Source organism: Saccostrea cucullata, unplaced genomic scaffold, assembly GCF_032062105.1.
Source record: "Saccostrea cucullata isolate Sc308-1 unplaced genomic scaffold, CSIRO_AGI_Scuc_v1 ctg921, whole genome shotgun sequence".
In the NCBI taxonomy this organism is placed as follows: domain Eukaryota; kingdom Metazoa; phylum Mollusca; class Bivalvia; order Ostreida; family Ostreidae; genus Saccostrea; species Saccostrea cuccullata.
In genome coordinates, this window is record NW_026925570.1 from 94234 (window position 1) to 111893 (window position 17660).

The 17660-nt window shown below is 34.3% G+C and overlaps 1 protein-coding gene across 1 annotated transcript; it reads right to left on the minus strand.

The window, feature by feature from the left end:
* Nucleotides 1–556: 556 nt before the first annotated feature.
* LOC134269251 (pyruvate dehydrogenase phosphatase regulatory subunit, mitochondrial-like) lies at nucleotides 557–17497 on the minus strand. Its single transcript, XM_062751458.1, has 18 exons — nucleotides 17442–17497; nucleotides 13581–14075; nucleotides 13195–13325; nucleotides 12994–13075; nucleotides 12796–12877; nucleotides 12627–12708; nucleotides 11881–12002; nucleotides 11623–11737; nucleotides 11311–11463; nucleotides 10931–11055; nucleotides 8608–8800; nucleotides 8022–8171; nucleotides 7713–7864; nucleotides 4194–4342; nucleotides 3589–3796; nucleotides 3253–3342; nucleotides 1549–1728; nucleotides 557–1327 (listed from the first exon to the last, which is right to left on the minus strand). Exons 2-18 carry the CDS (start codon nucleotides 13850–13852, stop codon nucleotides 926–928), a joined length of 2688 nt encoding a protein of 895 aa, XP_062607442.1. The 5' UTR covers nucleotides 13853–14075; nucleotides 17442–17497; the 3' UTR covers nucleotides 557–925.
* Nucleotides 17498–17660: the final 163 nt, after the last annotated feature.

Below are 17660 nucleotides of genomic sequence, written 5' to 3' on the forward strand. Positions count from 1 at the left end.
GGATGATTACACATGAGTTTCATCTTTCCTGGCCCAGTGGTTCTTGAGAAGAAGATTTTTTTAAAATGCTATTAATTTTTCACTAATTCATAATTATCTCCCCTTGGAAGAGGGCGTGGCCCTTCATTTGAACAATCTTGAATCCCCTTCACCCAAGGATACTTTGTGCCAAGTTTGGTTGAAATTGGCCCAGTGGTTCTTGAGAAAAAGATGAAAATGTGAAAAGTTTACGACAACGACAACGCCAACAACGACAACGACAGACGACGGACAAATTTTGATCAGAAAAGCTCACTTGAGCCTTCGGCTCAGGTGAGCTAAAAATCTCGTTTCCATATTTATGTGAATTTCCGAAAACAAAGAAAGACAACTCTTTTAATTTTAGTAAAATGAAATCAATGGGAAATATTTTTAAACGTACATCTTAATATTTCGTATTACTAGGTATTTCTCAATGATTTAAGATATTTTAAAGAATTTTTAAAATCATCAAACTTTGACAGTTGATACTGTATATCTTTGGAGTGTGTCAACAAGAAAAAGACAGTACAAGTAATAATAAAATGGCAAACTTTACAGGAATGATTTAATCATCAGAAAATCAAATAACAGACATTGTTTAAACAAACAAATCTTATACACAGTTGCTCACTCAGTACATAACATCCTTATAACAAAACTTGCTGTAACGTTCTTTTATTGCCAGTATATAGATTCAACGCATACTGTAAATAATTATAGCTTGAATCAATACATGTATACAACCTATACAGCAAAAAAAAATATTATTACAAATAATCATAGGAACATGAATTGTCTCTGGTTAAAAAACAATGTAACACTAAAACAGCAGTGACTGAGGTATCACATGGATTTTTTTATTACAGGAATAGTTTCACCGAAGAAGGATCACTGGTTAATTTCTTCAACGTTTTGGTGCGGGAATAAAAACTGGTTCTCCGTTCTGATACACAGCTTGTTTTGTGTACAAGTTGACCTCTGCAGGGAATTTCTTCCCAGCAATGGCTATCTCGTACTTGGCTGATTTATCCAGAATAAAGTCATGCATGGCCTTGTGTAAGACCCTCTTTCCCTCACTGTCATAGTCTGTGACAAAACCCAGACACGTCATTCGTTCCAACGTGTGGGCATAACCGGTGGATGTAATGGTACCACAGTATTTGCCATTGCGATAGATTGGTTCCCCACCCCATGGCCACACATCGGTCTCATAATCAAAGTCATTTAAGAAGAATTGAGCAAATCTTTGGCTGATCCCGTTCTCTCTCTGTTTCAGAAGAGCTTCCTTTCCGATGAAATCTCCCTTCTGCAAAAAAGTGTTCAGTTTTGTTTGTATTAAATAAAGCAGTTTAACAATAACTGAATCAATTTTATGTGAATTCTTTATTATAGATTACACAACTGCAGATATCTATTAATTCCATCACATTATTGTGTACATCTTTCAACAAAGTTCACATCTCCACTTAACTTAGTTTAGATAAGAACAGCTATGATCATTTTTTTTTGAGTGGGTGGGATACATACCTCAAATGCTACCCTGAATTCTCTGCCACTCTCCAAGGGGGTGGTGTGGGTTGTGAGGTCAGATCCCCAATAAGCATAGAATTTCTCTATCCGTAGCTCACGGAGTGCGTAATACCCAGCGTCACGAATCCCATAGTCTTTTCCTGCTTTCACCAAGGTTTCATACACATGTAAACCATACTGAAGGTAGATTTAAATACATTTCAAATGAAATAAGAGCTTTATTTTCAAAATCAAAAATACATTTAGAATAAAATTAAATGTAGCTTATTTTTTTCATAATCATTTAGTACATGTACCCAGCATTACCCACAGTAATAATTCAGAAGTTTCACTCAGGTTTTCCAGTATACTGTACAATGAAACACAGTTATAAAGGACATGCATATAATGAATTGATGCTTACAGTTATTAAAACAAATTATGCATATAATAAAGCAAAATTGTCCATCCCTGGCACTGTTATAAGCGTGTTTTACTGTATATGCACTTGATAATACATGCACTTCCATGAACAAGAACATACCTTATAACATCTTTGGCTAATATAACCAGAAGTTTTTTAAGAGAGTATAGCTCCACTGGTTTTTACATACTGTAAACCAAGTATTATACGCGTGCGATAAATATCCGCGAGTTCCGCGAGTAACCTCTGCTCGCGGATATTTATCGTCGCGAACCAGTTGTTCATTTTATTCCCATGAGGTATGATAAGAGTTATTTGTCAGTTTTTGAATACCGATCCCGACGGTTCAATAAGTAATCACGGAAGAACTTTAGTGTACTAGAAGCAGTTGAAATTTCATTACAAACATTCAGAAAAAATATAAATACGAATGACAAATCTAAAACTATTTGTCTACAAATGATTAAAATGTCAATAATTATTTCAGCTTGTTTATTATTGTTCATTTATTGTCACAGACAAGTTCGAGATAGGCTGGTTAATTGTATGTACGACTAATTATGGCCCGGTCTGCTCTGTCCCAACCATTTATAATAATTGCCCTTTGGCTATATTGATCATAGAAAGCGTCGATTACCCAATTAGTATGAGTCACTTTTACAATTGAGAGTTTTAAATCAACTTTAATCTCTTAGATTTTTTCCTGATTTTCATTCGAGCGTCGTGAATAATGCGTAAGAAGTATACTCATGGTAACATTTTTTCCTGATTTTCATTCGAGCGTCGTGAATAATGCATAAGAAGTATACTCATGGTAACATTTTACCCACTTTAGGTGCGGATATAAGATTTTAAATGGACGCAATGCATACAATGTCTTGAATAATGCCTAAGCAGTACTCACGGTAGCATTTTACTTAGTTTATTGGTGGATAAAAAATTTTAATTTGAAAAAAAAAATACTTGTAGAAATAAAAAATGTGACCACTTGTTCGCGGAAATAAATCGTCGTGGATTAGTTCTCTAGCGGTCAGTCGCGAATAAAAAATGACGCGTATAATAATTGGTTTATAGTAAATAGTGGAATAGAAAAGGTTGCAATTGGACTTGACACAATAATTAATTTTACATTACAAAATTGTCTATCAGGTATTCATGATGTTCAACTAAGGTTTATTGAAATCAAACTGAAGGAGTAACATTTTGAAAGATTTTCACAGGTTTTGAATTATGCCCATTTGCACAGTATACTTGTATACAAGCTTTACTGAATTACTGATGATACACATGATTGATACCTCTGATGGAACGTACAGCACAAAGCCATCCTCCCCTGAGTGAGTGAGCCTCATAGCAATGATATTGCTGGCAAAACCAACGTCTATCACCTACAAAATATTTCAAATTACTTTTAACGATTTAATATCCTTCTTAAATCTTGGAAAACAATTGTTCCACTAATCAAGTGATAAATAAAATATATGTATTAAAACAAAAAGTTTTAGAAAACTTTTTTTAGAAATATTTTATAGTAATTTCTTTATGCTTACTTTTAGAAAAGTATGATGGTTTTATTTTAATTTTTTCCATATAACAAATGAATCCTTTACTGATTTCAAAAAAGAGCAGCTCACCTTACAGGTCATCTGTTTGAACTCTTGCCTGGAGGTTTTGACCCCTGACACATCATTTAGCAGCTGAGGAGCATGAGGACCAATCACATTGATCCCTGCATACCCGGAAGTGACATCACGGATTTCTACAGAGCCATCTGCTGGCCGATGTCTCAGTAACCAGTTCAATGACCTGGTCTGTTGAGAAGTTGGTGAGATCATGAAGAACCTGTAAACAACAACACTAAACATTAGAATTATTGTAATGCTTAGATATTTTGTTTAATTTCAATACTAAGAAGTAGCTGTTGGTTTTAGAACCACTTTAGTTTTCTAAATTTTTGCGACACCCTAATTTTGTTAGATAGACATTTATTTTTATTAGCAAAACAAAATTTTCACAAATTGTCGTAACTGCTCAATATAATCTTTATGAATATCAATATTCGTGAGCTATATTTTTGCAAGCACACTGTTTCACGTAATTCTGCAAAAAATTTGGTTCTTGGGAATAAAAAGTGATTTACGGTATTAGGAAAAAAAAAATCTTATTCATGTGTATATATAGTGTACTTCTAAGACAGATCTCTTTGATTTAGGATGTGTATAAACATGCAATATCTTACGTATTATTCTCCATAGGAACAATGGTGCAGTCATTTTCATACCCTCCAAATTTATTTTGCATACCGGTGTGTATAATGGTACCAATAGGCTGTTCAATGTTGTTTGAACTCAGGTACTGCAGAAATTGCAGAGCTTCTGGTCCCTTGGACTATGAATTTAAGAGTTGATATTGATTATGCAAGGGATTTTCTTTCCTAATTAAAATATTTTGTAGTGACAACAAAGGAAATTCAAATAGTTATGAAAACATCCTGTTACTACGTTAATCTCTTCTTGAAGATAGATGAAACATATGGAGATAACAAACAGCAATAATTGTATTATATTCAAGATCAAAAGTCCATAAAACAATACAAAATAGAAGCAGAGCAAACACGGACCTCCAAAAATCAGAGGTGGGATCATGGAAGAGTGAGCATCCCCTGCTGACCGGTCACACCCACCGTGTGTTCCTTGTCAAGATTGGGAAATAATATAACAGAAAAAATCCGTCGTCAATTCAGTGTATAAATAATGGACTAACAATTAGTATGAAAATGTCAGTCAGCATTTGACTCAATGATAATTTGTATTTGCTGACAAGGTCATTGTATCTACCTTAGAACTTACAAAATGATGACTCTAAACAAAACTGCTGATATTCCTGTTTCATCAACTTGTTTGTCAACTAGGGCTGGGTATTGGTCAGAGATTTCGTATTGCGATATATTGTAATATTTTTAACTGTATTGCGATATGTATTGCAATATTTTCAATGTAATAAAAATGGTCTTACTATATTTACTTTAATTTACATGCAGAATGTACATAACTATGATAAGTAACCAACACGGAAAAAAAATATTGTTGATTTCTTTTAAGTTATGCTCTGAAATGTTCCCACAAAACAACTTTCGACTTACTATTTGGCTTAATAACAAACTTTCTTAAGTCCATTTTTATATTTAATGACATAATTCCTTAATCTAAGCATATTGCCAATATATCGATATTACAAAATCGTATTGCGATACAATATTTTTTGTCATTGTATTGCAATATATTGAAATATCGATTGCCCAGCCCTATTGTCAATAATTTACCATGTTTTAGAAATTGTTCATCTGTAGAGCATGCTCTTGCGTATCGAATCACCTGAGATATATAAACTCCATATGCAGGTGATGAAGGTATATTGCTGCATAAGTAAGGGAAGTTGAAGATAGAAAAGATAAATTCATCTCGTTTATCAAAGAGCATGGTTGATAGATTACCATTAATGTCTTTTTCAAGTAATATATCCAAGTATGAAACAGATGTGTCAGACTCTGTGGTATCTTTTATTTCAAGCTCGCCAGGATATATGGCATCGACATAGGAATGGAAATTACCATTGTTAATTGACAATATGTCGTCGATATATCTAAATGTTGAGTTGAAGGCCACAGCAAGTGTTTTCTTCTTTCATGCATAAAATTTTGCACAAATTCTGCTTCATATGAATACAAAAATAGGTCTGCTAATAAAGGAGTGCAATTGGTACTCAAGGGTAGATTTTATTTCTAAATAGGACAATATTTAAGAAAAAACGTATTGTTGATAGGGATGTGCGACTTTATCGGTATATCGGTTTATCGCGATTTTTTGTTGCGTGATACGTATCATGATACGGAGACCTAAATACCGGTCTTTAGGTACGTATTATAAAGCCCAGAAATTATTCATTTATTTATTCAATCTTTCAAATAACAATTACAGAAAGTATAAAAAATGTTGTAAAAAGTGAAAAGAACGGCATCTTACCGTCCAAACATAATTGATTTTATATACATAAAAATTTCAAGAAAGTAAAATTTTGTTTTTCTAGCTTTTTTTTTTTTTTTTTTTTTTGAAAAATAATTACTTTTCATATAAAATCATTGTAAAAACTGCTTCTAAAAATACAGTCAAACTTGTCATAGCGGTCACCTTTATCCAGCGGTCACTTGTCCTATGCGGTCATTTTATTTCCTCCCAATGAAATTTCCTATATAAAGTAACTCTATTTAGCGGTCACCTGTGTAACGCAGTCAGCGGTCACCTAATTTCAAACGAAATCGCCACTTTTCCCTGTCTTTAGCAGCCATTTTGTCCAATCACGTGACCTGATCTGGAGTCAGCTGATTCCCAATTTTTGTTACTATTAAATGTAAATTGCGGGATTGTGAATAAAAATTAATAAATGGAGCAATTATCTTAGTGGATAGGCATATTCAAGAATCATTTACAAACTAACTGCTTCTATATTTTACAAAACTCGAACAACTATGCTTATGACGAAAAACGTTAACAGAAAAAAAAAAACGAATAATAGTCATGCTAGTATTATCGATAACTGATTATCAGGGTCTTATAACTTCTGGATTTTTAATTAAGTTTTAAAAAAGAACAACATATGAACTAAATTAATCTATTAATGACTATGATGTTTTTGTTTACTATTTACAGTGTCGATATCGCGCCCAACTCTGCATGATCTGAATTAAAGTTGTAAATGTATTACGCTTGATAGGCATTTTAATTTTCACACCTAGGAAACTTGCATCATTTGTTGAAGCCATAATTACAGTTTATATACTCATTGTGGCTTGGGTATGTTGTGAATTTCACAAAGGAAACGACCGTCAGGGATTAGTAACGCTTTGAAAACATTGCTCAGGACACCTGTGCACCTGTTGATCAACTGAGAGTACGTCTGAGAGTTTATTATATAACAAATCATGTACAATTGTGTACATGTATTTAAAAAAATCCATGTACAGAGGTTAATTTTATGAATCAAGTTTAGATAAAATAATTTTTAACTGATTTTATTCATTCCTTACACAAAGGAAAAATTGTTTTGATGGGGGATATAATGCAACACCCTGTAAGTGTTAGATTCAGTATACAGGTATTTTATTAATTTTCTTGGATTCATTAAATTTAGTTTGAATTCATCCATAAAACTTAAAAGTAATGCATCTCCTAAATTAAAAAAAAAAAAATAATTTAAGTGAGATCACTAATGTCCAATACCTAACTTTCTTGTATATTTTGTGGCGAAAAACATAATATAAACACAAAACCGAAACATTAAAATCGTAAATAAATTCTTTTTAAAAAAGATGAACCTCTTTTCAAAGGTCACCTCTCTATAAAGGTCACTTTTGATGGATCCCGTAGGTGACTGCTTAATACAAGTTTCACTGTATCATGATATTATCGTGATATTGTGGGGGGAAAATCGTGATATATCCCGATACGAAAATTTTGGCGATACCCATCCCTAATTGTTGATGCCAGTGCATTATGGTAAAATGGTTATACTCTGTACAAGAAAGCAGCAAATAGGAAAACTTAAGAAAATGCACTGCCTTGTACACAGAATCTTAAAAATGTCATGGCTTTGTGATTTCATTCCACTTTCTGTGTAGAAGAACTACATAATCTAATAGATTATAAATAGAAACTATAAATAGACATTATAAATTATCATTTTGAGACACTGTTGACCTTACCTTGACCTCTGTTTTGGTGAAGGATGACATGTCAATCAGACAGACATTTTCCTTACAAGCCCAGTACTCATCCCTCACATTGTCAAAACAAGATGGCTTCCCAAAAGTTCTATTCCCCTTCTCTATGTTGTACTGATCATGGAGGTAGTCATCTGTAAATCAGAGTTAAACCAAATTCTCATATCTATATAAAATATAACATATTTCTTAATCATTACACATACTGAGCGCAATATAATCATCCCTGAAACATAATAAATTTATCATTATAATGATTATTAAGTTTGTTACACACTAAAATGTTTTTACCATTTGAATTTGTGAACCACATGGGTCTCTCGTAGGCATTGGTTTCTCCAAAGCAAGCACCTTGTACTTCCAATCTTGTGTGTAATGGTGATGTTCTGAGTTTTCTTCCTCTGTAACGCTGCTCATTGGGGTATCTCAGAGTGTACATACCTGTTACAAATATTCGATATTAGTTTAAAATCATCAGCACTGTATTGCTGGACACTTGATCAAGGAAAATCTAATAAAAATCATACCTTTTTAATATTTTAACCATATTGGCTATTAACCTATTTTATAAGATGTATAGATTGTATTCCTCACTGAAGATGGAATTTTCAGAAATAAATTACAGTCTGTAATAGACATCAAACTAAAGATTTTTTTTTGAAATAGTAAAAATGAATTTCAGGCTAACTTGTTCTTTATCAAAAGACTAGAAAATGTAGGTACACTGTACAAGCTGCAATAGACTAAAAACACCACATTTTTTTCATGCATTAAACAGACAAATAATCTAAAAAATACATTAAAGCTGAAAAATAATTCTACCATTTCAATTTGTATCACACCTTTGGTCCTATAACTTCTTATAAAACAAAATTACTCAGTGTTTCTTTGACCCTCTCTGCCAGGAACTTGGGATTGTTGTGATGTGGGACGTGTCTGAGGATATCGTGACTTGACAGGTCTATACTGGGCATTCCCTCCATGATCCATTCTGTCATGTACTTCCCGATCCCGCCAGATCCCGCGATTCCCATGGAACACATCCCAGCAGCTACATAGTAATTATTGATCTGAAAATCATATACCGGTAACTTTTTAAACTTATGTATATCGCATGAATAATTAGGCATGGAGAAACTGGAACATGAAAATTTCTTTTCTTCTACACAAGTTGCAGAGGATTTATCATCTCAAAGATATACAATGTATAAGTAAATGCAGACATCTTAATTCAACATCAGAATTATAGATAAATGATTATCTTGATGTAGTATTATTTGAGGTTCTGAGAAGTCTAAATAAAGAGCATAGCAATTTCTCGAGTTTTAGTCAACATTTTTATCAATAAATGCATATTTGATGTGGTTTTACAAGAAATTGATAAACATAGGTAATCAGAGATTACAGAGCTCACCTCAACGAATGTTGTCTTTAAGTAAGGCAAAGTCACACAATTAACCAACAAAAAGTGTACATTCCAAAAATGAAAATATTTAAGCAATTTTGATCTGATACTTTGAAATAGACCTACATAAAAAATCTAAACTAGTTCTTCTTCATGAAAATGTAATCAAAATCCAGCATCTGAAGCAAATTTGAGAGTTTTCATCTCTTGATGCAACATTTGTGCAAGTTTGGTTTATACAATGTTATATAAGCCTTATAGTTTTTTGGTAATAGACCTGCACCCATAACTTTTACCTGGTCTATTAACTGAAAAATGTATGTCGAATTCAGCATCCGAAGCAAGTCCATTAGTGTGCATCCTAAGATGTATCGTCCATGCAAGTTTGGTCAATATAGAGCTCATAGTTACTTGGAAATGAAACCTACACCAAAAACTTTAACCTGTTCACTCAACCAGAAAATGATGGTCAGATTCAGCATCCAAAGCAAGCCTGGTAGTATGCATCCTTAGATGTATCATCCATGCAAGTTTGGTCAACATAGGGCTTATAGTTACTTGGAAATGAAACCTGCACTAAAAACTTTGACCTGTTCACTCAACCGGAAAATGTAGGTCAGATTCAGCATCCGAAGCAAGCCTGGTAGTATGCATCCTTAGATGTATCATCCATGCAAGTTTGGTCAACATAGGGCTTATAGTTACTTGGAAATGAAACCTGCACCAAAAACTTTGACCTGTTCACTCAACCGGAAAATGTAGGTCAGATTCAGCATCCGAAGCAAGCCTGGTAGTATGCATCCTTAGATGTATCATCCATGCAAGTTTGGTCAACATAGGGCTTATAGTTACTTGGAAATGAAACCTGCACCAAAAACTTTAACCTGTTCACTCAACCAGAAAATGTAGGTCAGATTCAGCATCTGAAGCAAGCCCAGTAGTATGCATCCTTATATGTATCATCCATGCAAGTTTGGTCAATATAGAGCTTATAGTTACTTGGAAATGAAACCTACACCAAAAACTTTAACCTGTTCACTCAACCGGAAAATGTAGGTCAGATTCAGCATCTGAAGCAAGCCCAGTAGTATGCATCCTTAGATGTACCATCCATACAAGTTTGGTCAACATAGGGCTTATAGTTACTTGGAAATGAAACCTGCACCAAAAACTTTAACCTGTTCACTCAACCGGAAAATGTAGGTCAGATTCAGCATCCGAAGCAAGCCTGTTAGTATGCATCCTTAGATGTACCATCCATGCAAGTTTGGTCAACATAGGGCTAATAGTTACTTGGAAATGAAACCTACACCAAAAACTGCACCAAAAATGTTAACCTGCTCCAGAAACATTAACCTGGTCATTCCTTCGCTGAAATTGCAGCATCTGAAACTTTGACTGGTACAATGAAACACACTAGAACCATCTTCCATGCATGTCTAATCAATATAGGACATAGAAGTACTTAAAAGGAAAACTGCTCCAAAAAACTTAACCTGGGACGCCGACGCCGACACCGAAGCCGACGCCGACACCGAGGGTTTTACATAAGCTCCCCCAACTTCGTTGAGGTGAGCTAAAAACATACTTCTTTTTTGAAACAAATTTGATTATGGACAAATACGCATTGTACTTATATGCTCAGGAATCTTTACATAAAAATAATTACCAAGAAGTATCAATGTTATATGTATTCAACAGAATACATTTTACACCAGACAGATCCTTGGTAGACATTTTACTCTATGTCTATTTATAGACATGACCTAATTGTTGTTTTAGTGCCTGTTCACACCTCACTAGCAGCCCCTAGGTTCCAGTGGCCATCTGGTGTAAAACTCTCAGGACCGTTGAACATCTTATGGACATTTGCATCTTCCATCACAGGCATGCGGTGAAGGATGGGATCCAACAGCACCTCTGTTAAAAAGAAGAAAAGATTGAAAAGTGCCAAAGTACTCAGTTGACTCTTTCCACAGTAGTGTGATTTTTTTTTTTATCAAAAAAATATTAATGTGGAAAAAATATTCCACCCTTAACTAAAGAGAAACACTAGAGGTGTTGGAATGTTCTTTTCTGAATTATTTTTTAAGATAAAAACTGCAGACTCCTGTGTTCTTTCTAACTATGCACCTCCTTTTAATATGATAAATGTCTTATGTGAAGGGAACTTACGGAAATGATCCCAGTCATCAGGAAGTAGCCCAAACTGGAAATCTTTTGGAATGCCATTAAGGAATGCTGGTTTTGCCACAGGTTCAAAGCCCCCTGCTAGAATCCCTCCACTCCACTCCCTAAAGTAGGTCAGTCCATCATAATCCCGCACCACTGAAAGAGATTTTATGTTTCATGTAATTCTAGCTGTTTATTATCTGTACATCTAGTTATGCAAGAGGCACATGAGCCACATTGCTCATGTTTGCCTCAGGTGAGCTAGAGTGAATTTTCAAGAAAAATAAGATTTCTAAATGCTAAACATGTCTGTACCTGGCATCATGGGATCCATGCCCTCTATAGGTTTGGTCGTGATGTAGAAATGCTCACAGGGATGGAGAGGGACTTTGACTTCAGGTTTAGATTTCTTCCCAAGACTATGAGCCCACTAGTCAAACATTCATAAAAGCAAATCACCAATGCCATCCTACCATAATCTCAAAAATTTACAAAAACCACAACATATGATTTTAGAGCTCTTAATTTTCATCATTTAAATCACTTTCTTAAACCTGCATCATGTAAACTCACCATTCCCCCACAGTTGACAAAGTATTCACAGTCAATTTTACCAGCAGAGGTTTCCACATGGGAGACAACTCTCTTATTGGCCACAACTTTATCCACAGCTACCCTCTCAAATACCTTCACACCTAACAGAAATTCAAATGGTAGCACTAGTAACAAAATGTCTCCCAAAATATGAGACTTTTGTACAGGATGATTTTAGGAAAACTTCAGACAGATTTGTTCAAATTTCATTTATAGCTAAGGAATGGAATACATTTGTCGACACATAATACATGTAATATATTGATACATAAAAAATGCAGAAAAGAAGATGAACATTTACAGTTTTGCCTCTATAGACAATGGTTTTATATCCTAATGTAATTAAGAACTACATAATATGTACAATATCCTATTGTTAATAACTGCAAAAAATTGCGACTCAATCATAACTTGTTTGATTGATCATGAATTATTATTGATTCATATATGACATGATTACATCTGATTACAGTTAATTTGAAAAAGTTTCTTAAATTAAGATTACTAGTAAAATTGCTTATTAGAAAACTGACACAATCAGAGAAGGCCTCACTAAAGACTATTAAAGGACATAGATTTTGGTTGGTTGGTTGTTTAAAGTCCTTTAATTCGAGAATCTTTCTCTCATACAGAGACACCGCCCTTTGCCGGTAGACGTACATACAGTCAAAGTGATATGACCCTTAGTTTTATAACATCCTTTCTGAAAACTTATATAATCTCACCCAATTCCTTTGCAATGGAAGCATAAGTCAGGGCCAAATCTGGGGCAGTTAGAGCACCATCCTCTGGTATCCATAAAGCCCCCTATATGAAAAGAGTTCTCATTTCTAATAACAAAAATAAATGTCAGAAACCATTCTTATATCCTCGATAATCCAAATAAATCTTTACCTCCAAGTCATCAATTCTTATCAAAGGACAAATTTTCTTGGCCTCTTGAGGTGTAATAATGTGACTTTCATTCCCAGCGGCTCTATAGATGTAGAAAAAAATCATTTTAGGTATTTCCATTTTATTACTGAAGGAATAAATAAAACAAATTATCATGTGAGAAAATAAATTATTATAATTTCAAGAAAACAAACTTACATAGCAATCTGACTCCTACGCTGTAGATATATCAGTCGGTCTTTTGTCTGTGCCAACATTAAACTACCACACTGCTTAAAACCTACACAAAAATAAAGAAATTTTACCATGAATTTGTAATTCTCATCTTCCATGCTGGTAAATGCATTCAAGTAATCATCTATTAAGAGGAGGAACATTTAATTTGATAGTTTTGCCTACTGAGATTGTGGCCCTCTGCCTCCAGCTCTTGGTACAGTTTTCTGCCGTATCTCATGAGTTTGGAGGTGGATACGTCCTCTCTGGCCTGAGATATCAGTCCAGCTGAATGCCATGTGGTCCCTCCCGTCAACCTATTAGGGAAAAAAATAAAGGTTTTAAAATTGGTTTATTTCATGCATATTTTTTTTAGTACAGTTGTCCTATTTTCTCTTCATGTTTTTAGAATCTTTCTCCTATACATGTACATGTATTATAAAGTACTTTTTACATTACACCACAGAAATTATTTTTGAAGTACATTTATGCATTGCATATATATGAAAAGCTTGAATGCCTGATATTGCATAATTAAATAAATCAAGATCTACAGTAAAATAATGACTTACTGTCCCTGCTCCAATAGCACCACATCTGTCCATCCTGCCTTGGCCAGGTGATAGGCCACTGATGTCCCAATCACACCCCCTCCACAAACCACCACCCTGGCACTAGAGGGCAGAGCTAGGGGTGCATCCAAGGTTGTCTCTGAGTAATTCCTCCAATCTCTCCCCCCTAACACTGCCAGAAATTTGTTCTGTCCCCCATTAGTCCAACCTCCCTGAGCAAGCAGAGTCCTTCGGCCCAGGGACAGGTTCCTAACACATTGCAACACTGACATTTTGTCAATCCTCTAATGCCTCCTCCTTTTTTTTTCACCTGTTGCATCTGCTGCACAGGTAAGTCTAATTAATTATTATCACAGGTAACGAAGATAAAGCTCATATCTGCCTGTCTCTGTTTTGGACGTACAAATGTCAACACTGGTGTTCTAGATATCTCTGGGAAGTGTTTGTTCTAGGGACTATTTCTGTGTCATTGCTGTTTAACATATGAGACATATTCTGCAAAAAAATAAGAACTTTTACATACAAGTAGAGCACAATGCTAAACATGGTGAATCCTATCACTGCAAGCTTGTCATGGACCAATAAATATTAACGTACATATTAAGGTTAATATATAATTATGTACATAACAACACAAGAATTTGAAGTACTCTTTCAAGCTAAATGGTCATTTAAATTTTTTTTACTTGTGAGCTTTAAATTCATTTTAATTCATGCCACATACATTTTCACTTCATAAATTTTACATCTATTCATTTCAAACAGTGTTATGCACATGTTAATAATCTTTTTGTTGTTGTTGTAACTTTGCATGGATGCTGATCTTTCAATCTATTTTCCATCAAGTTTTTGAATATCAAAGGAGTTGAGGGTTCACAATAATACAAATTAACAAACAAATGCTATATCTAGCCACCAGAAACAAAACACATTTGAATTTTTTTTTTAGTAGAAATAGACAAACTATATACTGTTCATTGTTTTATTATATTTATAGAATTTCAAAAAATTCTACATAGAGGATTTGGTCATAGCTGATTGTCCTAACTTAACTATTGTATTAAGACAAGTTATTTCAAACATATTTAGGGGTACAGACATGTTTAATTTAAGTCTGATAAGAAATCTTATCTGTCTAGTTTGTATCCTACATTTGAGCAATTTATGTAACTTATGTCTACTACCTCAGATCAACTATCCTGCAAAGGTTAGTCAACCAAACACATGTATAGTAAATTTTCTTTGCAATTCTTTTCTTGCAAGTTTGTTAGCTTTCAAGATGCAAAAAAAAAAAAAGTAATCAGAGATTACCAAACTTACCTCAATGAATGTTATTTAAAAGTAAGGCAAATCTCAATACATAATTTATTTAGTTAGTGTGTAAATCAATATCAGGCAAACTTGGTTTAAGTAGAACCTATAGGTACTTGGAAATAGACCTGTGGTCCAAAGCTTTAACCTGTTCAATAATAAAACGTCCATCAGATCCAGCATCCAAAGCAAGTCAGGAAATGCCCATCCTCTATCGATTGAGCTACCATGATGGTTCCAGAAGCCGAAGCAAGTCTGGTAGTATCTATTCTTTGATGTCCATGCAAGTTTAATCATAACAAACCATAAAATTATAGTTCTAGCTTCTACGAAAATATTACTCTGGTCACACATCTGCAAAATATAGGTCATATTCAGCATCCAAAGCTGGCATGGAAGTGTCCATCCCTAGATACATCATCCATGCTAATTTGATTAAGTATGGTTAAAATTCACTCAACTGGAAAACATAAGTCAGACCCAGCATCCATTCAGCAGGTTATGAACACCCTTAGATGCATCATCCATGAAAGTTAGGTCCAGGTAGGTCTTACACATGTATTAACATAGGAATGAATATGCTCTAAAAACTCTATAAACAAGATGTGTTTGTAAAGCACAGATGCCACCGTATGGCAACATAGCGAAGGTTAAGCTTTCTCAAATGCAGATCAAATATGTTGGTACCAAAGTAAGGTCTCCTAACAAGAAATACAAATGTAAAATATACAACCCTTGTACCACCTGTTTAAAGGTTATGACCAAGGTTAATGTTTTTAAAGGTAGGACAAACTACGGGGTCAAGGTCAAAGGGTCAAGGCTGTTGGTTTCTAAAAAAGGCTTTGTCTCAAAAATTACATATGGGAAGTATGAAAGACCTGGCCCTTACCATTCAAAAGTTATGGCCAAGAATAAAGTTTGTAAAAAGTAGGTCAAACTCCAAGGTCAAAGTCAAAGGTTCAAAGTTGTTGATATCCAATGAAAGGTCTTCTCACAAGGAATACTCAGTATATATGTGAAGTATGAAAGCCCTAGCCTTTACTGTTCAAAAGATATGGCCAAGGTTAAAGATTTTCTTAAGTACAGAATTCTCCAAGGTCAAGGTCAAAAGTGTTGATTTCAAATGAAAGGTCTTCCCACAAAGAATTGATATTTGAAATATGAAATTCCAAGTATCTACCATTAAAAAATTAGGGCCAAAATAAAAGTTTGGATTTTTTGTGTAAAAATGGGTCAAACTCTAAGGTCAAGGTCAAAGGGTCAAGGATCTTACTATCAAATGAAAGGCCTTGTCACAAGGATTAAATATTTGAAGTACCACAAAAAAAAATGAAGTATAAAAGTCCTGGTATCTACTGTTCAAAAGATATGACCAAAGTAAAAGTTAAGAATATTTGTGTAAAAGTGGGTCAAACTCCAAGGTCAAGTCAAATTTGGTGGTACCCAAAGAAAGGTCTTGTCACAAGAAATACTGTAAATCACTTTTTATTAGCGAGAACTTTATTTTCGCGTAATTACGCGAAACAATGTACTCGCGAAAATTTAATTCTGGCGTATAATAGTATTCCTTAGGATAATATTGAGCAAGAACCACAATTCGTGAAAATTTTGTCTCGCTTATCAAGAGTCAATGACTATCTCGCGAAAATAAGGTGTCGCGAAAATTTAGTGATCTACAGTACACAAGTGAAATATGAAAGTCATAGCTCCACTAAATCAAAAGTTACAGGCAAGGTTAAAGTTTTACCAGACAAACAGACAGACAGCCAGCTAGACAGACATGACAAAAACTATATACCCCTGAAACTTTGTTTACAGAGGCATAAAAATTGTGCCAATTACTACAGCTTTTTAAAGTCTAATCTGAAAGACCTGCAACTTTCACTTCAAAGTGCCGAGTGCTTGGCAAAGAAACTGTTGCTACCAATTTTCAACTTAGGTCAGTTGCAAACATCACTTGAACATAAGACCTTCTGATCACGGAGGTAGTGCTCCACTAACTGAGCTACCATGATGCTTCCAGCATCAAAAGTAAGTCTGGCAGTATCCATCCTTAGATGTATCATCCATGCAAGTTTAATATTATGAAGGGGTTATACAGTTGCTTGAAAATGGACCTCTAAAAATTTTAACCTGGATGTTCATCTGGTAAATGACGGTCAGATCCAGCAACTGAAGCAACTCTGGAAGAATGTGCATGGATCAATAAATGTATCTTCGGTCAGCAAAGGGTAATCTGTACTTTTAAAAAAAACTGTTCCAGAAACTTTAACCTGGTCAATGATATGAAAAATTTAGGTCAAACTGAGCATATGAAACAAGTCTAGTAGTGGATAGATACACATATCCTATAAGCGTCCTATAAGCATGGTTACGCCTAGTTTGCAAGGAATCAGGACCCACTCAGGACACTGTATGAAAATTTTTAAAATGCTTTGCAGATTTCTCTGCTATTTATTGAAGTTTGAATTGAATCGTACCAGATATTAACCTGCTTAAGTTAAGACATCAACAAAAATGTAAACATAACAAAGAACGCAATTTTATTACCTTTCTCCTCTACTGTAGCTTCTTGTGTATTCTTTCTAAGCCATGTTTACTCTAACAAAACGCAAGAATGATCAAGCGCAGAAACCAGGGAGAAGTTATTATTTAAGAACTATTAACCCACACTGAGATGTTAGATGGAGTCAATAAAGTCATTAAGAAAAATTAATAATTTTGTAAAATAATAAGTCTTAATAATTGTTCTTCTTGTACTTAATTATG

Excerpts from the sequence above, each read along its gene's own strand:
- LOC134269251 (XM_062751458.1), bottom strand. The coding sequence starts at position 13,852 with ATGTCAGTGTTGCAATGTGTTAGGAACCTGTCCCTGGGCCGAAGGACT. Across the intron at positions 8,801-10,930 it reads ACCTAGGGGCTGCTAGTGAG|ATCAATAATTACTATGTAGC; the intron begins GTGTGAACAGGC and ends TATGATTTTCAG. Across the intron at positions 1,328-1,548 it reads AATTCAGGGTAGCATTTGAG|AAGGGAGATTTCATCGGAAA; the intron begins GTATGTATCCCA and ends ACTTTTTTGCAG.